The 25,140-nt window shown below is 42.2% G+C and overlaps 1 protein-coding gene across 1 annotated transcript in view; it reads right to left on the minus strand.

Annotated features, from left to right (window-relative positions):
- The window catches only part of DOCK5 (dedicator of cytokinesis 5), a 117,597-nt gene extending 95,700 nt beyond the window's left edge, over positions 1 to 21,897 (minus strand). The window contains exon 1 of the mRNA XM_063311107.1: positions 21,718 to 21,897. Within this exon, the coding sequence (XP_063167177.1) occupies positions 21,718 to 21,760 (43 nt within the window). The 5' untranslated portion in view covers positions 21,761 to 21,897. The remainder of the gene's footprint in view (positions 1 to 21,717) is intronic.
- Between the last annotated feature and the right edge of the window lie 3,243 nt (positions 21,898 to 25,140).

The following is a 25,140-nucleotide window of genomic DNA, read 5'->3' on the forward strand; positions in this document are numbered from 1 at the left end:
GCACACAAAATGTTACAATAATAATTTAGTTTGCAAATATTTAGATCACTGATTTAGTTTAACTATTGGTTAAAATATTGTTTTTCAGAAAGAAAAAAATTCAATACCTGATATAGATTTTGGCAAGCCACAATGTTTTCACTTTAGTCTTCTCTCAGCAATATGGGACTAATATCAACAAAAAGATTTTGGTTTAGTTGTTTAATTCTAAAAAGTAAACTTACAAAAAATGTGGACCCCTTCATAAATGGAACAGAAAAGTGTTGACAATTTAAATGCAGGAGGAAATTAAACTGTTAGAATCATCATCCAGGGGAAGAGATTTGAATGACATAATATGGTGTTGTCCTCATAAGGAATTTATATACCTCCTGAACTTGGCAGATGGGTAAGAATTTTCTTTGGTTTATATCTGAGAACTTTTCCAAATTTACAAAGTTCTTCATGAAAGTGAAACTGACATTCATTGCTAGTGACCTGGCTTGGAAGGGAAGGTTAAGAGGGTAGCAACTGGCCTAATCCAACGGCCATGGAGTGACAGATTGGAGATTTTTGCCAGGAACTTCCTGGTTCATACCTATGCTACTGTGTCACTGTAGTTCTTAGGTCTTCATTTTCATTACTTGAAAATGATTTACACTTCTTGGATTGCAGCGGGTTTAATATTTAATTTGGGCAGGGCTAGGGATTCGAAACCCAAATTACACCTTAGATTCTGCAAGCCTGAATTATATAAATTCACAAACTTTAAAAATGGCATTTCAATATTATACATATTCTCTTTGCAACAACAACAACAACGACAAAAAGAATGTGGCAATCCTTGAGAGGGCAGGTCAAAGGAAAAAAACCTGCAGCAGGGCAGCAATAAAACTTCAGGGCCTAGAACCACCACTGAAGTGATAAAAACAGTCAAGGTACACAGGGCACAGGCAGATTTCTCAGTGGGGTCAAACCAAAGAGGACTAGTTCCTTCTAGCTTGCAGTTTTAGAACTTGCAGAGAAATATCTGGGACTAAGCTAGCCTCAAATCTATACCTTCAGCTTTGGACGTTCTGCCCCTTTATGTCCTTTCAAGAGATCTTTTTATGGAAAAACTGGAATAAGCAAGTCAAATATTAGTTGGAAAGGATGTTGTAAGGGACGCTGGTGGGAAGTCAGTATCTAATCATCATCTTCATACTGTTACAATAGTTTGCTTGTAAAATTGCCTGAGTTCTGAGTATGAGAAACAATTCAAGTTTTGCCTAGAGTTCATAAAAACAAAAGTTAATGTTATAAAAGAGCAACTACATAAGGCAAGGTATATACAATATATACAAGGTCTGCAATAAGATTAGGTCATTGGAGAAGAGAATCCTAAGTAGTTTTGGCATTTTAGGGGGGATTTTAGATTTGGGGTTTGACTAAAATAGGTGCATTCAGCATATTGGTGGCTGAATATTTCATGGCTTATTCTTCCAGCCTAAACATCTTGCTACTGAAAACCATCAATCTGCTGCTGAATTTCAGGAGGACAAAGGCGCAGGGGTGAGGAGAGCATTCAGCATACCCTCCCCAGGTGTTGTAATGTACCAATATCTGAAGGGCTACAGGTCTTCTATCTCTGCCAAATATCACAAAGACAAAATAATGCTTAGGAAAAAGTACTATGGTTCCATTAAATGTTAGGAAAATGCCCCAATAAAAAATGCAATTTAACAATGGAAGCAATTAGCAAGCGAGGTGCCAGGTTCCTTCAAGTGGAGTCTGCACAGGGATCTGTCAAGGATGATTTGAGTTCCTGCACTGAGCAAGAGTCACGTGGCCTGACTGGCCCCTTCTGTGACTGAAGACCTTCAGCTGAAGGGCAAATGGAAAATGAAACATGATTACATATGATTTTATTGACTGCATGCCCTCTTTGACTCTCCTTATCTTCTATTCCTTCCAAACTTTGTTTCCCCCACTATCCATGGCTATTCATTTACGACAGTGTTTCTCAACCTCAGCACCTTTAAGATGTGTGGACTTCAACTCCCAGAATCCCCCAGCCTGTAAGCAAGAAGTCCACACATCTTAAAGGTGCTGAGGTTGAGAAACACTGATTTACAACATTCTTGAGGTAGGGCTTGGTAGTCTACTTTTGGGGGAGGGGGGGAATGACTTGCACTAATGCCATGATATCAGTTCTGTTTTGTTGTTTTTTATGCTTATTATTGTTTTTACTCTTTTATTACTGTTGTGAGCTGCCCAGGGTTATGTTATATAAGATGGGCGGCTGTTCAAATCTTTTAAATACATACATAAATAAAGCAAGCAAGCAATGGTGTGGCCATTTCCACATACACGCAACAGCCTGCAGCAACAGCCTTTCATGACTGTGTCATCAGTTCTCTTTCTAGTACAGCAGTACGCGATCTGTAGCTTATGCCTGTCTTTCCCCAGCACCAATATTACAGCCCAGGTCACCTGCAGTTTGAAATTTGGCACAAGAACCCTGACATGGGTTGTATCTTCAACTGCTGGTGGCAATTCCCTCCTAAAAGAACTTCAAAAGCACAGTTGTCGGCCTTACCAGGTAGACCAGACAAGAAATGCGACCAGATGAGCTAATTCCCTTTTACTGTAAGGCTACATTAACAGAATTTTGCAAGTCTGAAAGTACAAATCTCCTGCCATCTCCTTTACAGCCTGAGAAGTTAGGGAGGATTCCTTCTGAGCCTCTTTCTCTACCCATTATGCTGCTGTGGGCTATGCCCTCTCTTATCTGACCATTCCCTAAGCAGCATCTTTTCACCCTGTCTCTCAAGGTCTTTCTCACATACCATTACAACAGTGCAACTGTGATGAACAGGATCTTGCCCTTTTCCAACACTCCCAACAAAATTCACCACCTTTTCATGCATGGTTAACCCAAACTCCTCCAGATGTTTTAGACTACAATGACTATCAGTCCAAGCAAGCCCAGCCAACTGTCAGAGATGATGGGTTTCTCCTACCTTGCTCCAATTGCTCTTGGCTCTATAGCAGCTAAATGACAGGGATGGGATGCCCAGTTCCTACCTTGCTCCATGCAGTTTTCTTGGCAAGGTTTTTCAGAAGTGGTTTGCCATTTCCTGCTCCCTAGGGCTGAGAGAGGGTGACTGGCCCAAGGTCACCCAGCTGGCTTTGTACCTAAGGTGGGACTAGAACTCACAGTCTCCTGGTTTCTAACCTGATGCCCTAACCATTACACCAAACTGGCTCTCTTCCCAAGCTTTTAAAAAAAAATAGAAAAAAACCCAGAAATCTCATGTTCAGTCCAATGGCACTCTGCTATTACCTACCTCCCCTATTGCTCTTGTAGACAGAATAAATAAATAAAATCTAAAAAGTGCACCCAGACATATTCCAGCTGCAAAAAGGTTGCTAGCCTGTTTGGATGGAAAAATTACAGACCAGAGACCCAACTACTATTTTATATGACACATATATTCTATAGGGAGATTAAGCTCCAATACAATGTTATATGTAGTGGCATATCAGCTACTAGTTTCCCACATTTTTTTTCACATTTATCTACATTATTTCCATAGGCATGTCCACCAGATTTTTTTACTCTCATGAACACAAGAATTTATTCCCTATCATGAACACCCTTTTACATCTTTTTAAATATTTATTTTAAATTATTGAGCTAGATGTTTCTTTTTTTCTTTTTCTTTTAAATAAGCAGCAAGCAGTGTGATCAAGTCCAAGTGGAAGCAGAGATTTAATGATGCCTTTCCGTAAGGATTGGTAGAACCCAAAGGCCTTCGGAAGCAAGAAACACGCTTGCATGCATCCAATCTGTGGGATCTCTTTGACTAAAATAATGAACTTAGACTTGGCTTAGAAAGCTCCTCCCTCCCCTTGCAGTCTTCAAGCAAACTACAAGAAGAGTTCTCTTCTAAGCAAGCCACCCTGCCTCTCTAGTGGCATTTCAGCTCCAGCTAGTAACCTGATAGAAGGCCCTCCCTAGCTTTCTGTGCAGAACAAAGAGCTGTATTGATGGCCCTTGCACCAAAGAGCTCCAGCCTCATTGCATCATTCAGGCAAAAAAAGAGAAGAGAAGAAAAGAAAAATCACAAAGCATTGCATGGGATAAGGAATTGTGTTCTTTTGAGCTATGCATTTAAAAGTGGCATTTGGGCTGCATTTGGGGGAAAGAGCCGCTATGCAACCTACTGCCAAACTTCAAGCAAAACAACAGGGACTTTATTGAGAAGAAGTGGGAAGAGGAGAGGACCCTTAAGCAATGCCCAGAGAGATGGTCCTTCACTGCTACAAAGACCTTTTGATCTCCAGGGAAGTTTTGAGATGCCATGCCTAGATATTAACAAAATCAAAGAGGGAAATGCAGAAAAAGGCCATGCATTTTTGAACAGTAGTCCCAGCGTACTCTTTGAATCAAAAGTCAAGAACAGAGGAAGTGTTCACTATATTTAATAGTTAACTACTTGGTTCTGTTTCTGCATTATCTGCTTTGCAGGGTAATAACATCAGAATCAAAGCTTCTATGAAATCTGCAATTACTGCTGTTGTGAAAGATTTAGCACTGGTCCTTTGTCTGGAGACTCTGTCACCCTTCCATTCAGTTATTTCATGGCCCTTGTTTAAATGTTCTCATCTCTGCCTACATATTGATCAATCAGACAGCCGGTCTTCACTTGCCATTAATGTATGAGCTTTTATAAGTCTGCAGAACAATTTCAGAAAGCCTACAGAATTAGTCCAGTTGCACACATATTTTGGATACTGCCTTATCGATGGATCATTTGACAACTTCCAACTGAGAAAAAGACCTCTATGATGTATTTCTAGCAGACAAAAGCTCGTGCAGTAAACTTCTAAACTAAAGAAAGTAAAGTAAAACTTCTAAACTAAAGACTGGTTCCTTAAGCCATGTGTGAACTTTATGATGACAATGCTAGTAAAACCAGCTGCGGGGATGGCAAAGTATGAAGTCTTGTGAAGATGCAAAGCAAGAAGAAAAAAAACAGCACATTTTACACAGCAATAAAATTTCCGAGACAAAAAAGCCTCTTATTTGCTACATTCCTCCCTTTGCCTCAAAGTTATGCCAGGCAAAGGAAAAAAAAAAAAGAAATCAAGCTGAAAAGGGAATTCATTGTCTAGGAAAAAAGCAGACAATGAATTTCGTTAATGGGGGGGGGGTCAGTGTGTTGGGTTTGATAAAGTGCTCGACTTGAACTAAGGAAATGAGCTTGTAAGTCCTCAGTTAACCATGAACCCAGAATGTGGCTTCAGAAAATCTCCAGCCTCAATGAAGAGGAAAGCTTATTATATTTGGGGTATATATTTATTATACTTTATTATAAATATGTGTATGTCACTGAAAGAACTTACAACAAATTATGAAGAAACATCAGAAGTGGTGCATGTTAAATAGAAATTGAGCATATCTTAAATGTAATTAAGTGTCGGTTAAATCCATGCTCTAATAGATCCAAGTAAAAATTGGGAGGAAAAAGTAACGGAAATGGTGCTACATTAAACTTAAACAGTTCACTATTTAAAGGGGAAGACAGTAACTAGTAGAAACATCTTACACTGAGGGAAAGAGATGAGGTTGTAATCACAACACAAACCCTTACTTCACTAGCCAGATGGGCCACAGCAAATAATTGGGGTGCCTCTTTAGCATTCTGGGGTCTGGTAGGTCCACCAATTTTGGCTAACCTTCTAAGCAACACAAAATATATTGTTGCAAGAAATTTGCACCATCCAGGAAATGTAGCGTGACTCCTGACTTTGCCTGGATCACATCAAAACCTGGACTACAATGACTATCACTCCCAACCAACACAGCCAATTGTCAAAGATGATGGGCTTTTCTTACTACTGCTCCAATTGCCCTGAACAGCCCATTTCCTTGGTTTTGCATATGTATTCCACCTACCTTCCAAATTTCTTTCTGTATGCATGGATCTGTGTCCAAACTTGCTTATGATGATTTGTTTCCTGTTTATTTTATTTCAGAGCAAATATCCATCTCTGCACTTGTTATGTGGTTTTTAAGGAACCACCACCTGGCTTTTATGCTATAACTTTCCTGGACATTGTGCAATTGAGCAACATAATGCCTTTATAACACGCATAAACTGGAAATGGACAAAGGCAGCACAGCCAACAATCTGGCAGAAAAGGAGGCCAAGAAGCCGCCAAGGAGCCGCCAGCAAAGCAAAGTTGCCAGCAGTAGCTTTAGCAACATACGCTGGTAGAACAACCACTCAGCCAACAGCCCAAGATCTCACAAAGGACTGAGATGCAAGAAAACACATGCATAGGAAGTAAAATACAGAAGAAGGTGCACAGGTATTAAAACCTCACTGTTAGAAATTGCCATGCCTAGAATGTCCAGCATTACATGTTCTACATACATGTTCTACATGCTCATATAATCTCTAGCTCAGAAATTGCCATGCCAAGAATTTCCAGCTCTATATGGAGCACATTGGATATGAGATTATTAGAAAAAACAACAGATCCTCCCCCTGATAATAAAGTGTTCTCAAAATCTGAGTTGGCATTGCCTATGAACAGAAAAGACTTAGAAAGACTTCACATTTAGGTCAAAAGGACTTCTTGGCTCAGGTGTGTCAGCCCCCTAACAATGGTTCCCTGATCAGTTGCCAGTTCCCATGTGGGGGCTCCAGCTAGTGTTTCAGCCTTAGATGAAGAAGCAAAATAACAACAATCCAACAGGGATACATGAACATACAAATCACATGAATTCTGTGAGAGTAAATAACTCAGGAAAAACTGGTGGGATGGTACAGAAACCAATCTATATTCTTCAACACTAAAATGCAGACCATGGTGAGAATAGGATCCAAGTGTTGGAATTGGAAGTTCCTACCCCAGATAGTGCAAAAGGGTGGGAATTTGGGACCTCCAGATAATCCTGAACTGCAACCTCCAATTTCCTGTTCCCTTGTGATATCCCCAGCAAGCCAGCATGTGGATATGTTTAACTGGAGAATAAGATTATCAACCAGTATTTAAGATGACAGCTGTATACCTCACCTTCAGGAGCAAAGCCTGACTTCTCAGCAGCAGGAGAATTTGGTTGGTCTCCTATCCTACTTGCAGAGATGTGTTTTATCATTATTCATTTATTGTTAAATTAATTCCCACTCTTCTGTTATATACAAAAATTATATACAAAAAGTATTCATGGTGGAACAGAATTTTTTGATATGATTCAGCAGGACAGTACTTCCGACAAGGCAGAGACAAATATAATCCAATAATAAGAACACCAGGTTCAACAAAAAAAAGAATGTGAGTGCTACTGGTTATATTTTACATTGGCTTTGATTTCTCATGTTCTACTTCTCTAAACCACCAGTTTCCAGTGTTTTCTTTTATATTGCCATTGTACTGTAAGAAATATGCACCAAATTAAAAAGCCCAATCCAGTTTTGGATTCCTACTCCAAATATACAAAAAGCATTTATTCACAACTGATATCATGCAAAAATGACCTACATCCAGAAGTGGCTGCTTGTGTAGCACTCATTATGACACATAAAAGTTGTACAGGATTATATGACTACAGGTAGTCTTTGCTTAACAACCACAATTGGGACTGGAATTTCGGTTGCTAAGCAAAGCAGTCATTAAGCAAAACTGACATGATTTTATGACCTTTTTTGCAGTGGTCATTAAGTGAAGCACTGTGGACATTAAGCAAGCCATGTGGTCATTAAGCGAATCATTGATTTTGCTTTCCAGAAACTGGCTAGGAAGGTCAAAACTGGTGATCACGTGACCACATGACACTGCAACGGTCATAAATGCGAACTGGTTGCCAGGCGCCCAAATTGTGATCACGTGACTGAAGCAGTCATAAGTGTGAGGACCAGTTGTAAGTCGGTTTTTTCAGTACCGTCGTAAGTCTAACTAAATAAATGGTTGTTAATTGAGGACTACTTGTACATAATGTTTCCTACCATACTTTCATGGACCATCAAGTCAGGGATGTGTGTGCACATGCACGAACAGATAAAATCTATATATCTCCTATCCTAAAGCCCCAGTACTGCCAACACAAAGTTGCCTTTAGTGGATTTTTCATTCTGAAATGACTATGGAAAAAAATGTCTGAGTCAGTCAAGACAGTGTGCTTCAAGGACTCAAGACATATCTAAAGGAAATTCCTGTTTATTTAAGGAAGGTAAGATATCTACACAGGCAAATGTATCTGAATTTAACAATGCTGCTTATTCAGGCTATTCGTCTGCCATGTTAGCAATTCAGAGAGACAGTCAGAATTAGGTGCAACAAGGAAACTATTGTAATTTCTCTTGGACAATTTTTTTTCAATCCGTTCAATCATGTCCGATTCTCAGAGACTGCCTGGACAGTCCCTGCAGTTTTCTTGGCAGGATTTCAGAAGTGGTTTGCCATTGCCTGCTTCCTAGGACTGAGAGGTTATGACTGGCCCAAGATCACCCAGCTGGCTTTGTGCCTAAGGCCGGACTAGAACTCAGTCTCCTGGTTTCTAGCCTGATGCCTTCACCACTACACCAAACTGGCTTTCTTAGACAAACAGAATTTGTCAAATTCTTCATTTCTCTGAATCTGCTAGTGGAATGAAAAGTGTCCTCCTTAGCAACGAAGGCCGGTTACAGCCATGTGGTAGGAACAGGGGGAAAACAAAGTTTGAAAAATAGGTTATCCCCTGAACAGAGCATAGCAGCTTTGTTTCGTCTGGGTAGGAAGGGAACAGGCTGCTTAATTCCCTTGACCCAAATCCAGCTGTTCCAGAGTCATCTCTATATGTAGCATGGTTTTCCTTAATTGAGTGTTCTGTGGCTGCACTGGATTTCAACTCCCAGAATTCTGTCAAGATAATTTTGTAGCCCAACATCTGGACTACAGACTACTAGACTGCTTCCCTCCAGTGTACAATTTCCCCCAAAAATTGCTGAGCAAAAAGAGAGAAATCAGAAGGATATCTTTACAAGGAAAAAAAAAACGACTGACAAAATTATGTGGAACAAAATGAAATTGTTCAGATTTCCAACAGATGTTCCACTATTTACACATCACTCACATTATAATCCATCAATATTCTATGATCAGTGGCAGTACTTAATCGTCATGACTATTTTAGTTCCCTACTTCAAGAGCTTCTGTAAAAAAAAATCTGCAAATCCTGGAGTTCCTCTGTGTGCAGATATTGTTATACTGCTATATAAGCAACATGTTTCCATGATTAAGTACTGAAAGCCAAACAACCATGTAAAGTACATCACACATCACTTGGTAGAGAAGGGTCATCCCAAAAGGATCTTCTCCAAGTTGAATCCCTACTTATTGATCCAGTTCATTGCCCCACCGAGACACTGATTCAGAATATGCACTAACTTATCTGGATTAGATTTTTTTTTAAGAAAAAGTAGTGTTGAATGACATCAGTATGTTAATAACAATGTACAACTCATCCTGAAATCTCTGGATGAAATCATCCAACAATGCCCATGAGATGTGGAGCAGTTTGGGAGATAACATAACACCCTGTGGGACCACAACGTAGCTTCCTGGGCCAAGGCAACCATACCCTATCATTAGTTTCTTTAAGTCAGCATATCAATAGGATTGAGGGATCCAAGAGAGTGAGGCAGAATGAAGAATGAAGCAGAGAATGAAGTTTACTTCTGCAAACTGTCTTTTGGCACACAGCCCTTCACACGGCAACCAAAGCATTTTCTCTTCTAATGCATCAAGTGAAAGGAACCTTAAAAATGACTGTGGTTTGGACTTGGAGTCAACGACCTACATGCTTATAGTCCACTCTGAACTGCTATGATTTTTTTTTTTAATGAAGTACAAAATGAGATAGGGGGAATGAGAAAGGAGAAGCCTGGGTAGAATACAGAACATTTGGAAGAGAAGAAAAGAGAAGTTTGCTGCAGGTCATGAGCACAAGATGCAGACCAAAGCTATGGTTGAGTCTGTTTCTACAGTGGGAAACTCCCACATAATTACACCATGCTGCCAGGACTCCAATTTAGTTGTAGCTGTACTCTGCTGTTTGCCTTACATAATGGTACCTCCGCTCTGTTTCCACCCATCCTTCCAAGCAAGTACTCACCGATTTAAGATAAGAACACTCCCAAGTTGATTACATAGGCTATATACTTTTCCAGTTTATGTCCTGATTTCCAGTGATAACATCAAGGTGAGATTTGTAGGTGTGGGTGTGTGGTGGGGGGAGAGGTTAGGCCCTCAAACCAACAGAAGGAGCTAGAGGGTCCCAAAAAGTAAAGTAGAATATATACTATGTAGAGGATAGTACTCATAAGAATATTAGTCTAGAACAGTGTTTTTCAACCTTGGCAACCTCAAGCTGGGTGCACATCAACTCCCAGAATTCCCCAGCCAGCAGAATTCTGGAGTTGAAGTTCACACAGCCCAAAGTTGCCAAGGTTGAAAAACAATGGTCTAGATACTAATACTACAGCATTGCTCTACTGCTACTTCTGCATCTGCTTTTTGGAGAATATGACTGAACTATTTTGGGATGGTGAATATTTTGCTACCATGAACAACACTTCTACTGTCCCACCTGTGAAGATCAAAGGAGATGTAGCTGACATAAGAATGTTACTCATGGCCAAAGCTTTGGTCTGTTTTTTCCCAGGTTCTGGAGAGTTTGGAACTGCTCAGTGTTGGGGTATTAAGCTTCCTAAAGGCTTAGCATCTCTATTGTAAACCATGAATATAAAAGGAAAATAATTGCCACCAAATTTCAGTATGGCTACATGTGATTTGCCAGCTGCAGGTGGCACTCTACTAAAGGACCTGAAAACATCTTATATAAGTTGGATACTTCTCTTTTTTCCAGACAAGTAGGAAATTATAATTTTGCATCCCAGCAAGAATCAGAGAAAGCAATTATAGCAAAAAGGCCTGTAGGAATGCAAGGCCCAAACTGCACATACGTCACTCAGGGGCCTCTTACTTTGGAAAGAAACAGTAGGCAGCAGGATAGGTTATATTAAAGTGATGAAGACGGAAATTATGCAGTCAGGGACCTCTGAAGGAGCTAGGGCTTCCAAAATACTGCAGGCACATCATACATTTCAGGAAAACCAGTGGAACACATGGGTCCACCCAAAATCATACTGTTATCCAAATCAATGTCTGATAATTTATTATTTATTTATTAATCAAATGTATATGCCACCCATCTCACTGCACCATAATGAAATCTGACATGCAACCCATTTCATGCATTGATGAATGATACACATTTTCTGGGTAGATAACAAAGCATTAGATATGTACACAACTAAAGGCAATAAAAGGCAACATAAATAGCACAGGCAAAGTTATGAATAAGGTAAAGGTAAAGGTTTCCCTTGACATTAAGTCCAGTCGTGTCCAACTCTAGGGGGCGGTGCTCATCTCCGTTTCAAAGCCGAAGAGCTGGTGTTTGTCTGTAGACGCTTCCGTGGTCATGTGGCTGGCATGACTGAACAGAACGCCGTTACCTGCCCGCCGAAGCGGTACCTATTAATCTACTCACATTTGCATGTTTTTGAACTGCTAGGTTGGCAGGAGCTGGGACTAGCAATGGGAGCTCACCCCGTCACGTGGATTCGAACCACCGACCTTCTGATCAGCAAGCTCAGCAGCTCAGCAGTTTAACCCGCAGCGCCACCGCATCCCTATTCACCGATATGAATAGATGTATGTATTTATGTATGTATGTATGTAATAGCTTTCAACACAGTGTGAGCATTTCACATTTTCAAAACTAGAATCGTATGGTTGGGAAGGCACCTTGGAGGTCTTCTGGTCTAACCTCCTGCCTATCCTCAGATCATCTCAGACAAATAGCTGTCCAACCTTTCTTTGAAAACCTCCAGTGACAGAGCCCAAACAATTCCAGGAGGCAGGCTGTTCCACTGCTTAATACCTCTCATGGTCAGGAAATTCCTCCTTTTTTTAATTTGGATTTCTCTCTGTAAAGCTTCTATTAATTGGTTTTTGTCCCTCCTCGGCACCATGGAGAATAAATGCATACCTTGTGTCACCCTGTGAAAGCCCTAAACTGTTCATGGCTAAAATTTCTCAAAATGTGGAAATGTCAAATTTCAAAATCTGTGTTTTAGAGAAAATCTTCATTTGCCTTCAAAATGATAACCGTGTGGTCACCAGGTAAACACTGTAATGTAATATTAAGGCAGAAAGAATGGACAGTTAAGTCCTCTATCCAAACAATATTTAGGGCTAACTCCAGACCTTTTGTTTACATGTCAAAGAACAAGACGCTACCATCTCCTATTCCATGCACAAAACCAACTGAACTCTTTTTTAAGACTGTGTTGGAAGACAACCATCGATGCAGCTGAAGACAGCAGCTAGTCTGGACAGCCCAAGAAAGATCACCCAATTTATAGATCTCTCTTTCCACCAAGCATTGCCACCTCCCACCTTTTGCCCCAAGGCAACTCCTTTGTTCTGCCTCATAAATTCAGATGCACTGAAAATTGCCTCATTTAACATGTCACAGCATAATTTCTTGAATACATTTAGACCATTTGCTTTTTCATTCCTACTCTAAAAATCAGAGATTTTCCTGCAGTTTACCTATTCTGTTTCTGCAAAGCACACCTGAGAATTTCAAGTGAGTCCTTTAAAGTATAATGCCCAGATACAACTTAATGTTTGACTTTCCACTTGTAGACAATTGGTTGAGTGCTTAACACAATTGTCCAATTGTCTCCAGCTCTCTGGCAATTAACACACCTGATTTGTTGCTGGATAATCTGTGAAGTGTGTTCTCCTACCACCTAGAACAGTGGTTAAGCTGGTTGACCCAGTTATCCCTTTTCCCGGTCTCAAAACATGTCATTTACCCCCACAAAAACTGCAGACCTGTTGTTTCAGCAACAGCAGCCCCAACCTGGATCCTCAACTCAAAATCAAGCAATTACAGATTGCTCCATTACCCCCAGTATATGCCCAAATTACACCCTTACGGGCAATTACCTCCATTTTAAGAACCACTAAGCTAGAACATAGTCTAAGACAGAGGCACTGTTTTCCACGGACATAAGTCACAATTCCCTTCCAAGTCAAGAGTTGTGAATGATAATATTGGAGAGTTAATGACCTCACAGGAAGGGGCAGCCTGATTATTTGGGACCATTTTTCAGAAATTTAAGGGTGGGGGGAATGACAGTGAGAAGTTTCTGGACAACAACAAACCATTCCTACATATTACTTATTCTTGCTTTGGTTGAGGAGTCTATTGTAGACTCTAGAGTTAAGTGCAGGCTTCCAAGTAAATTCCTTTGTTTTCTTCTGACAACTAAAACATAATCCACAGAATCTAGTGGCAAAGTTATTTCAATGAATCCATCTCCATCCAAAAACTTTTTATACAGATTGTTTAAGTAGACAGAAGAAGCAAATTTCAAAGATAGGAAAAATCCTATCCTACAACGAGAGGTGACATGACTATGGATAAGTGTAAAAAGGCTCATTGCTAGAGATTTGCAAAATGTTCCAACCATATTGGAATTCCATGAACCGCTTTGAGAAGATTTATATCCAGGACTGACCGCAGAATGGCCTGATCAGCATGGTCCTGGGGATGAAAAGAGGTAGTGTCCCAGAATTCTACTTTTTAAACTCATTCACTATATAAAGCAGATCTTGATTTCTTTCTACAACCTGACTAACAGATAGTTTCATAATACAATTTAGTCACGAGGTGGTTTTGCACTTTTTCATCTATTGCTTCTCCAAAGAGAAAACCAAGTTCCCATTTAACTGGCATATTCTCCAAGATCTCCAATGAGTATCTGATTGCACCAACAAAATGAATTAAAACAGAAAAGCCGTACAGGAAAGCTAGCTCATCACTGAGTCAACGGAAAACAAAAACTAACTTGAAGGTGTGTAGATTAAATATGGCTTTTTTCCCCCTGTTTGTTTCCAGTGAGATAAGGCAGCAAGGCATTTTCATGTATACACTGCAAATAAGTTCAGAACTGCTATCAAGGCAACCCAATTTATTGAATCAACACAAGCTCAGAGAAAGTAAAACTATGCTGTTCATCCATATTGACCTAGGTCATTTTGAAGTAAAGGCTGGAAATCAATGCTTAACTGCTAGATTTGAGCCATTCACCTAAATGACCCTAAACAGCTATCAAGCCAAACAAAAGTGTTCTCTCTTGGGTGCTACTTCATATTCCTCAACAACAGAAGTTGGCAGCTTTTATACATCTGCAGATAATGCACTAAAAATGGCAACCAAGGTCTTGTATCACCATGGTAGAAAAAAATGGGATTTTCCATTCATTTCCCCCACTGGGGAAGTAGATTAAATTGTAATAGGAAGCTTAACACACTTTTCCCCCTTTTTTTCTTTTTTGGTTTATCATCAAAATTAGAAAATTTGGAGGAGTCCAGAGACTGCCAAAAAGCAGCTCAGATTACCTCTTCCTAGCTGGCCACAAATATAAGGGGCAGTTTGTAATTTTTTAAACTTTTCTTCTATAAGTTATGTGGGCAAGTCTTTATGTACTTTAAATTTGCCCTAAAAGGACACTGAATTTCCATTCAAAATTCCCTACTAGTAACCAATCTTAAACAAAGGGGAATAGGCACCGAGAAATAACACACATCCAAGATAATTCAATATAACTCCAACATGCTAAAAAATCTGTTACTAGCTCTACACATCATGCGACATGCTGGGCTTGAGGAATCCAAGGAATCCAAGTTAAAATCACTGGAAGGAACATTAACAATCTCAGATATGCAGATGATACCACTTTGATGGCTGAAAGCAAAGAGGAACTGAGGAGCCTTATGACGAAGGTGAAAGAAGAAAGTGCAAAAGCTGGCTTGTAGCTAAACCTCAAAAAAACCAAGATTATGGCAACCAGCTTGATTGATAACTGGCAAATAGCAGGAGAAAACGTAGAGGCAGTGAAAGACTTTGTATTCCTAGGTGCAAAGATTACTGCAGATGCTGACTGCAGTCAGGAAATCAGAAGACGCTTAATCCTTGGGAGAAGAGCAATGACAAATCTCGATAAAATAGTTAAGAGCAGAGACATCACGCTGACAACAAAGGTCCGCATAGTTAAAGCAATGGTGTTCCCCGTAGTAACATATGGCTGCGAGAGCTGGATCATAAGGAAGGCTGAGAGAAGGAAGATAGATGCTTTTGAACTGTGGTGTTGGAGGAAAATTCTGAGAGCGCCTTGGACTGCAAGAAGATCAAACCAGTCCATACTCCAGGAAATAAAGTCAGACTGCTCACTTGAGGGAATGATATTAAAGGCAAAACTGAAATACTTTGGTCACATAATGAGAAGACAGGACACCCTGGAGAAGATGCTGATGCTGGGGAGAGTGGAAGGCAAAAGGAAGAGGGGCCGACCAAGGGCAAGGTGGATGGATGATATTCTAGAGGTGATGGATTCATCCCTGGGGGAGCTGGGGGTGTTGACGACCGACAGGAAGCTCTGGCGTGGGCTGGTCCATGAAGTCACAAAGAGTCGGAAGCGACTAAACGAATAAACAAAACAAGTTCTACAGTTATTGTATATACACTAGCTAGGCTAAAATGAGCTTGTAGTTCAGTGTGTTGTGAGAACCCTGCCTTTGTCTTAGCATGTTGTACAATTAGACCATTCTATTAATCCAGGATATGGTTTATTTGTTTGGGCAACACATACTATGTCAACCAAACAATTGTGTTTCCTTTCTTTGGTTTAGTCTGTAGCATGAACATGAACAAGCATGAAGTTTAAGCTGCAGTTAACAGAACTTCCACTAACTATTTGGTATTTTTCTCATTCTTATAATCAGGAGTTTTGAATGAAAAAGCGAGAAACTGCAATCTTATATACATTTTTGTTTTTATCCATTCAGTCGTGTCTGATTCTCAGAGACTGCCTGGACAAGTCCCTGCAGTTTTCTTGGCAAGGTTTTTCAGAAGTGGTTTACCATTGCTTCCTTCCTAGGGCTGAGAGAAAGTGACTGGCCCAAGGTCACCCGGCTGGCTTTGTGCCTAAGGTAGGACTAGAACTCACGGTCTCCCAGTTTCTAGCCTGACACAAATCCCACTGAATTTGATGGTATCTTCTCCAGACAAAAGGGGGAGTGATGGCTCAGTGGTTAAGACACCAGGCTTGTCAACCAGAAGGTTGCAAGTTCGGTGGTTCAAGACCCGAGCGCTGCATGATGGATGAGCTCCTGCCAACCCAGCAATTCGAAAGCATGCAGATGCAAGTAGATAAATAGGTACTGCTTCAACGGGAAGGTAGCAGTGTTCCATGACTGTCATGCTGGCCACATGACTACGGAAGTGTCTTTGGCCAACACTGGCTCTTTGGCCATGAAATGGAGATGAGCACCGCCCCCTAGTGTCAGACATGACTAAATGGGAACCTTTATCTTTCTCCAGACAAAGGGTAAATGGGATTGCGATCAGGCAGTCGCTAGAGAATCCAAATAGAGAGCCAGTTTTGTGTAGTGGTTAAGACATCAGGCTAGAAACCAGGACACCATGAGTTCTAGTCCCGCCTTAGGCTCAAAGCCAGCTGGGTGACCTTGGGCCAGTCCCTCTCTCTCAGCCCTAGGAAGGAGGCAATGGCAAATCACTTCCGAAAAACCTTGCAGAGAAAACTGCAGGGACCTGTCTAGGCAGTCTCCGGGAACTGGACATGATTGAACGGATTAAAAAAAAGAGGACCTAAATAACATTGCTCTTTAGTTGTACCATATCCCAAAATATATGAATACATCCATTACTAACCCTTTCTTCTGTGTTCTTATATTAATTTGAGGTGATGGCTAAATAGATACAGAGTTCCTCTTTTTTCAAAGTCCCTGTGTGTTAGATTCAGATTTAGTCACACAATATATTCACGGAAAATCAATGTGACTTAAGTTAGCTGTGACTAATTTACCACCCTGATTTCAATGTGTCCACCATAAGCATGACCCTGACTCTAACCCTATGACTCAGTTGATCCCAGTTTTCACAACTGGGGAGAAATAATTCATATTTTTTAAACAGGATTATATAACAGAGGAATTAAAAAAAAATAAATCAGGTTTTCATGGTATTCCTGGGGCAAGACTAATTAGATAGGTCTCATACACAAGTTTCAAAGGGATTCTTTGGACTATTATTCAACCACTCAAACACACATCTTTGTAAAATCAGAAAGGTGAACAAATACAGAATTTGGTGCACATTTTTCTGATCATTGCCAATACCTCCTCATGTTTTGGACTACTATTACTACCCTGATTTGTCAAAACCCAGAAAGCATGGTGGGGAGGAAGAAGTACTGCTTCATTATATACGCCACAATACTTTGAACCACATCTAGGCAAGAAGGGATCAACTGGTAATAAGTGAAAATTACACTGCCCCCCCCTTCAAAGGCTGTAATTTGCATCATTAATTAATTACTGCTTCTTTATTTCCCCATACATTCAAACCATGTATGGAACTATGGCTTGCTTAAACATGCTCTACTGAATTGGCTGGGTGTGCACAACACACTAAGTTGTAGACCACAGACTGTAATAGGTAGGTTCACATAGCACATAAAGCCAAATAACCCAGATTAAGACATAAAATGGGTCTACCACTGACCCAATCTACATGCTTGCTCTTAACAAAGATCACAGCAACATTCTCAAGCAATGTCACAGAACCTTTGACTTCCAGATGTGTGTCACAACCACAAAATGGCAAGCCTTGAATGTACTTAGTTGATGGAGGGTGTTCTATAGATTTGTTTTTATTGATTTTCTATGGAGAATCTATTGCTTTTTCTTAGTGGGTTTTTAAGGAGGACATACATAAAAGCTATAGACCTACTCTACTCTACTGAAGCTATCTTTCTTATGACGGTCATTCAGAAGACGACTTGTCTGCTGCTAGTTCCATTCACTGAGCATCAGAAGTAACCAGTCTTGTTCTAAGGAATCCAATCAATCCATTCATGTCATCAGAACATCTGATGGTTATAATTTACCCAACTGCATTCATGTTGTGACCCAAAACCACTTTCTGTCTACTTATTTGTTGGATGCCTTAGAATTCTAGAATGACAATTGGCAGAAACCCATCTCTTTCTCCAATCCCCCCATGCAGCTTAAGCTTTCTTCTGCTTTGGATGCACAAGTGGTACATGCTATTGCTTATTTGCAGCTAACACAGCACCAGCTCACACGCAAGAGGGAAATGTAAGTAGCATTGGGGGAAACCCAAGAATTGCAGAAGTACAAAATTCTGCTGGAAACAATAACAATTTTAATGAGGAACTTCCTAAACACTCCACTGAAGGCTAAATAAATAAATGCACTCTCATAAGATTTAGTGATCTCTTTAGTACCTCTGAAGCCAAAAATGCTAATGACTCCAACTGGGATGTCAACATAGGTTGTCGGTGTAAATACTGCCAATGGGCAGCAAAAGACAAATTATATTTAACATTTAACACAGGAAATGATAAAAACTCATCATCATCATCCAGTAATGATCAAAAGTAAAAATCCCAACATCCATCCAAATCTTCCATGTAACATCAGTATACTCTGAGAAAAGGGATCAAAACGCAAATTTCCAGAAATATCGTTCTACAATTTTCAAATCAATGCAATAATGACAGAATGTATGTTTTGTCTGCCACATTTTGAACCCAAACAGTCCAATTAACTAAAGGTGCTGTCTGTGAGCATTAAATATGCTACAGGAAGGAAAATATATACTAAGTGAAGCCATCCAAAATTCTGTACAGGTTAAAAGATATGCATAATGGTATAATTCAAATTTTGGGAAATCAGAGCTCCATCTTTAATGGACAAGTGCATCTTTTTTTTTTTTTGAAGAGATATGGTTTTAAATGAGGGTTGGGTAAATGAAGGAAGATTGTACTATTAATGCAAGCAGTAATAAGCTCAGTAGAACCCTTTTAGACTCAAAAAGCATTGTGCCTTAATTCAGCAGTTGCTGGAAAAGAACAATTGTCTTCACAATCTGATGATAAATTTCCAGGGTGCACTAGGCTGGCCATCCTGGCTGGATTCATATAAAATGCTAAACCTTAGCTCCAGATTAGAAAAATTCAAAAGCACACTAGGGCCAAACAAGCAAACTTTATAAGGACTTGACTTCATGGTCTGATTCTATTCCTTCAACTCACCAAGGCCCACCTAGTCTAGCTTATTATGGCAACCCAGCTATCTTAGCACAGAATTAAATGGCTCCGTGGCCTTTTCCTGAGATCCATAGGAATCAAAGGACAGTTCCAGTGCTGGAAATACAGGTAGTCCTCACTTAACAACCATTTATTTAGTGATGGTTCGGACTTACAGTGGTGTTGAAAAAACGACTTACAACCGGTTCTCATGCTCATGACCATCGCAGTGTCCCCATGGTCACATGATCACAATTTGGGCACCTGGCAACTGGTTTGCATGTACGACTATTGCGGCATCCCATGGTCATGTGATAGCCGTTTTCAACCTTCCCGGCTGCTTTCTGGCAAGCAAAATCAATGGGGAACCGCATGATTTGCTTAACAATTACATGGTTTACTTAATGCCCACAGTAATTCACTTAACAACCACAACAAAAAAGGTTATAAAATCAGGTTGGATTCACTTAATGACCACTTTGCTTAGCAACTGAAATTCTGGTCCCAGTTGTGATCATTAAGTAAGGACTACCTGTAGTATCAATAAGACTGAAAGTTTCATAAAGAGAATGTAAGTAGTAGTGACCATATGCTGGAAGAAGAGAATAAGACAATCCGTTTCTTCTCCTTCCCAGAATATAAGCCATGTTTATTTATCTTTTCCTTGACTGAGCAAACCATTATATATATATATATGTATGTATGTATGTATGTGTGTGTGTGTATACACAAACACATACAGAGTGTGTGTGTGTGTATTTGTATGTATGCATGTATGTGTGTATATATGTATGTGTATGTGTGTGTGTGTGTGTGTATAGCACACTACTGTACTCCAAGTCTCCTTTGATCTTCACTGCAACCTTTTAAGCTTGATCAGGCTGAAAAACAGCAAATGCGGAGCATCAGCTAGCAAGACTTCTTAGGAACCTGAATTCAGGCTCCTTGGTCCAGCACTGCTACTCTAAAACCTGAAAGCAAGGAGAAAATATTTGGTGGGGGCAGTATTCAACTTCAGGCCCCCTTCATGGCTTTCAGTGGAATTATTCCACATTAGACTGTGTGAATCAGCGAGAACTGAAAGGGGGCCTCTGACATTGCAAAGAATTCAGGCATCAATGAGGAGCTGCTGCTGGCTTAGAAACCGCTCCTAGAGCACAGGATTTTTCATTTGAGGAAAGGATGGATGGAGAACCAGAAGCTGAAACACATCTTCCTCACTATTGCCCAGCCACCTTAAGTGGCTACCCAACTTGTTCTCCAACTCACCAGCTTCTCTGAAGATCCACGCTGAAGTATAAAGAGGTTGGACCTGAGCTACAGAACTCAGTATCAGCCACCTGGAGCTCTCAGGAGAAAAGGCCAAATACAATACAGCCAACGGGGGTGGTGAAGGAGAAGTAGTAGTAGGAGTTGTTCTTGGGACTTGTTTGGGCTAAAAGTGACCCTGAGTTCTGGGAAAGCTAAAGGTAACTGTGGTTCATCAGACGGACCCAGGAACTGCATACAAAACACTTGAGGGGAAACAATTGGCTTATGGGGAAAGGCAGTGCAGAGCTGTGATTTAAATTCTGATGGACCGATTGAAATGGCAGGACTGCCTTGTGCAGGCATCAAGGTCAAGTGGCCATTGTTTAACTACGCAACCTTTCACCATCAGCCCACGAAGCAGCCATCCTCTGCACTCCACATTAATTAATTAATCTGAAGTAAGGGAATATTTATTGCTGAGGCTGAGAACCTTCCACTGCCTCCCATCAGGCAAGGCCACCTCTGCACTGGAGCTTAATTAAGCCGTGGCAAACAAGATCCCATACTCCTCCCTTTGTTTTCCTTGCATGCCAGCCCCAAAGGTGACTCACAATCTCCCTGGCATTAATAATCGGAGCTGTGGGGTGGCGAGAAGGGAGAGAACACAAGCTATTCTCCCTTCTGAGCTGCTCAACAGATAAAAGAACGTTAAAGGGTAACTAACCAGCCACGTTGGGGGAGGGGGGAGAAACAGCTTTCTCCAACTCAGCCTGTAACTCCCATCTCTCTACCTGCTGGCTGGGGATAATGGGAACAGTGGCCCTACCCATCTGGAAGGAGCTTTGGCAAGCTTGAAAAGGCGGCGGCGGCGGCGGGGAGGCGTATTTCGGCCGCCGAAAAGCCGCGGAGGGTGGGGTCCCGTTTCCCATGCCCCGGCTGCGAATCAGCACGGAATCCGGGGCTGGGAAGGAGGATCGCGCCCGAAACCGCGCCGAGAAGAGAATAGTTCCGTCCCGAACCTTAGAGGCGGGGGGGGGGGGGGTGAGCGCTCTTAACCGAGCAGGAAGGAGGTCAGAAAAGAAACAGGAGGAGGCGAGCCGATTATAAAGGAGGAAAGAAAGATCTGCCCCGCAGACAGTCCGTGGACGAAATGGAAAAGTTCTGGGCAAGGGACGGGGCGACACGCATCCCGCACGTGGGAAACAGGGAAGCGTGGGGGGCCAGAGCGACCCCGGGTACTCACCCACGCCATATTTCTCCCGCTTGGTGGGGATCCAGCGAGCCATGACGGTGCCGGACCGGGGGGGGGCGCCGCGCCGCCCCTGCTGCTGGTCGATCTCGCGGCTCCGCTCCGCCAAGCCGCGTAGCTTTAGCCTCCGCCGGCCTCGGCAGCCTCCCCCGCGCCCACCATAGTTGGGGTGAACCCCGCTCCCCTCGCCGGCCCGCCGCTGCGCCTCCCTTTCTCTTCGCAAGTTAATTCTCCAGCCGCCGCCTCCCCGGCCGCTTTCCGAACTTCAAGGGACCGCCCTCCGCCGCTTCCACCGAGGGCAGCGAGGCGAGCCAAGGGCGGGCGCTCTCCGCCTCTGCCGGGCGGGATCACCTGCTCAGACAGCCTCTCTCTTCCCCTGCCCGGGATGGGAAAGGCTTGGCCGCCCGGGACGCCGCCTTCGCGGGCCCACCCGAGCTCCGTCCGTTAAGCGGAGGCGGACCCCGAGGAGCTGCTGGCTCAGAAGTCAGCGAGCCTAAGCCGTGGTGCGCTTAAGGGTGTCCCCTGGGGGGGACCCCTCTTACGGGTCTTCCCCAGCATTTTTTATACTTCTGCCATCTTTGGGACCCCCCCCCCCTCCCGCTGGTCCTTCCCTTGACACTGGGTCCACCGTAAGGTTCTGCCCTTGGAGAATGATTTCACTGTTTAGAACAGCGTTCCTCAACCTTGGCCACTTGAAGATCTGTGGACTTTGACTCCTAGAATTCCCCAGCCAGCATGGCTGGCTGGGGAATTCTGGAAGTCCACAGATTGAGGAACATTGGCTTAATATATAGCACCTTTTTCTCCACCCAATCTGGTCCACTTTAGAGATTTTGAACTATACCTCCCATCATCCTCACCCAAACTTCTAAACCAAGCCTTCCCCAACATAGTCTAAGGTAGGGAAAGATCTAAACATGTTTCAGGCTTGTAGTGCTGTTCTTTGCTTTGAAGGAGCTGGTCCAGATTAAGACCCTTGGATTGCATCTTCTCCATGACTAACTCTGCACCCCCATGGCCTGTCTAGATCTGGCCTTGTAGCTCAGGAGACCCACTTAGCATGGGCAATGTGTGCAAGACACACTTAAGTGAACCACAGATTGCTCTGCCACATTTTCCCCATTTGCATGGTAGGTCAAACCAGAAATGCCATGCAGGCTGGGTTTACATGCCACAATAGCCTAAAAGAGAATTGGGGAAGTTGTTCTGAGCTTTGGAATACCAGATATAACCAACTGCTACATTGGTCCAGCAAAGAGAAAGTTGTCATCGTTTTAATGTTAAACAAACATTTTCAAAAGCATGCACTGCACCTTTAAAGATATAGCTGCTAGACCTGATCAGCTGTTTCAGGAATATGTAGCTCAAGGGGACTTGCATACATATAGCATTAGTCATCTAGCGCACTGATACACCCAGGTCCCAGTCAAACAAGCAAGCTTTCACTACAAGGGCTCATCCTTGTTCTTCAAATACCCTGCTGCATGTTGGCTGTGAGTGATTCACACATAACTCAACAGCTCTCTAAAATAAGACAAGGCACCCCATGCCCCCAAATTGCATTTTTATCTAGACTTTAGAGCAGTGCTTCCCAGACCTGGGTAAATTACCCAAAATTGGGTAAAAGTGTTTTTTCTTCGGGTAACAACACATGAACCCGTTACCCAATCACACCACTGTAAGTCAATTTAAATTACCTCCATTGGGTAAAAAGGACTTTCTAATAAGTGGTTTTGGGTAATGAAGGAAAACGTTTGAGAAGCACTGCTTTGGAATAAGGGGTGGTTCCTATCTTCCTTGATTCACTCTACTTATCAGACACAAAGTGGATTTAAGGATTAGAAGGGTTCATATGACCAGAATTTCTGGTTGGCAGAATATATTTAGAAGGTTGATTCAGATACTGCATTTGTTTTTAAAGCAAAGGTGGAGCCAGGCCTGGGTAGTAGGAGTGACCATTCTGAAAAAGCAGGAAGGCTGCAGATTTCCAGTTCACCTGTTTTAAGGGGAAGTCTTCCTTGAGTTGGGTTCAATTCCTATTGACTTCATGGACTGATTCATATTGTCTTCTTGGCCACAAGACCAACACTTTATGCTGCTGCTTGCTTCTGGGATTATTTTATTTTACTTTCAGTTTAGTCTACAGCCCAGAGATATCCTGGTGGTCTCCCATTCAAGTACTGCCATAAATAAATGCAGGAGCAGGAACACTCTTCATAGCTTGGGGTCAAACTTCTTGTTGTTCAAATTCAGGGCAGCGCCATGGGAACATCATCCAAGGAGGTGGAACCAGAATGGTCAGATAGATTAATCCTACCCAAAACTCAATAAACACCCTTGCCTCCTTCTTTATCACTGAACAGTGGCCAGAAGGCACCCTACTGATGTTCACTGGGGTGATCTCCAAAGGAGGGGCTGGGAGAAAAAGGTGTGGGAGGTGCACGCAGGTTCTGGCTTGCCTACCTCTGGCCTCATGTAGGAACACAAGGTTTGTGTGCCAATGGTCTTAGGTTCAATCCTTGACAACTAAAAGCAACTAGGGATAGGCTAGGATGATGCAAGAGGGAAAAAAGCAATACAGACCCTAGAGTCACAGCAGCTAGCTTTGCCCATCTTAGCTCCTTCAGCAATTCCATGCCACTGTATATCACTGCTGCTCCTTGAAGCTGGGGAGGGCTCCCCACTGGCCAATGAGGATGTGAATGATTGGCACTCCAGTTGGTATGCACTGCTATACTCATCTCCTTGCTGAGCTTGCTTTCACTGGGTGGGGGGGGCAGGGAAGGAGGGGAGAACAATGGCTATCTGAGGGATCAGCAAAGCCACCTTTCCACTTCAGAAGGGATGGGGGAATTCCAGGAACTGGGAGGCAGAGGCAGGAGTTGCACTAATGGAAACCACCCATCCTGAAGCTGCAGAACATGCTTCAAGCATGTCTTTGTTGTAGATCCTCTGGAAAACAGCAGATCTGAAAATGAGTTGGTTCAGCTTGCAAAGATGTCTACAAGTCCGTCATCTTCGTGGGATGTAGCACTGGTCTCAGACTGGTCAGCATTTATGTATGAAGGAACCTAAATGGACCATTTCTTTGGCTCAGCATAAACTGGCTAATTGTCTTTCTCCAAGGGAGAGATTAGGGCTCAGCAGGAAAGAATCTTCTTTGTCTGCAGAAGGCCTCCCTCCTCAAGCATTTCGAGCTAAAGTACCCAGCTAATAGGTGCAGGAAAATTAACAGCTCTGCCAGTTAGAGATCTGCTTTCCCAAGTTCAGGGCCCTCCAGACAAGAACAAGAAGCTCCTTGTTCCCCGGAGACTGTAAGTATCTAATGCAATTGTTAGAGGGCACCAGGTTGGGGTAGGCTAGAGGAGACAACGGTAGCAAAGTAAGATGAACAGTCTGAAGTGGTGGGAGGCCATT

This window comes from Candoia aspera, chromosome 9 (assembly GCF_035149785.1).
Source record: "Candoia aspera isolate rCanAsp1 chromosome 9, rCanAsp1.hap2, whole genome shotgun sequence".
Taxonomy (NCBI): domain Eukaryota; kingdom Metazoa; phylum Chordata; class Lepidosauria; order Squamata; family Boidae; genus Candoia; species Candoia aspera.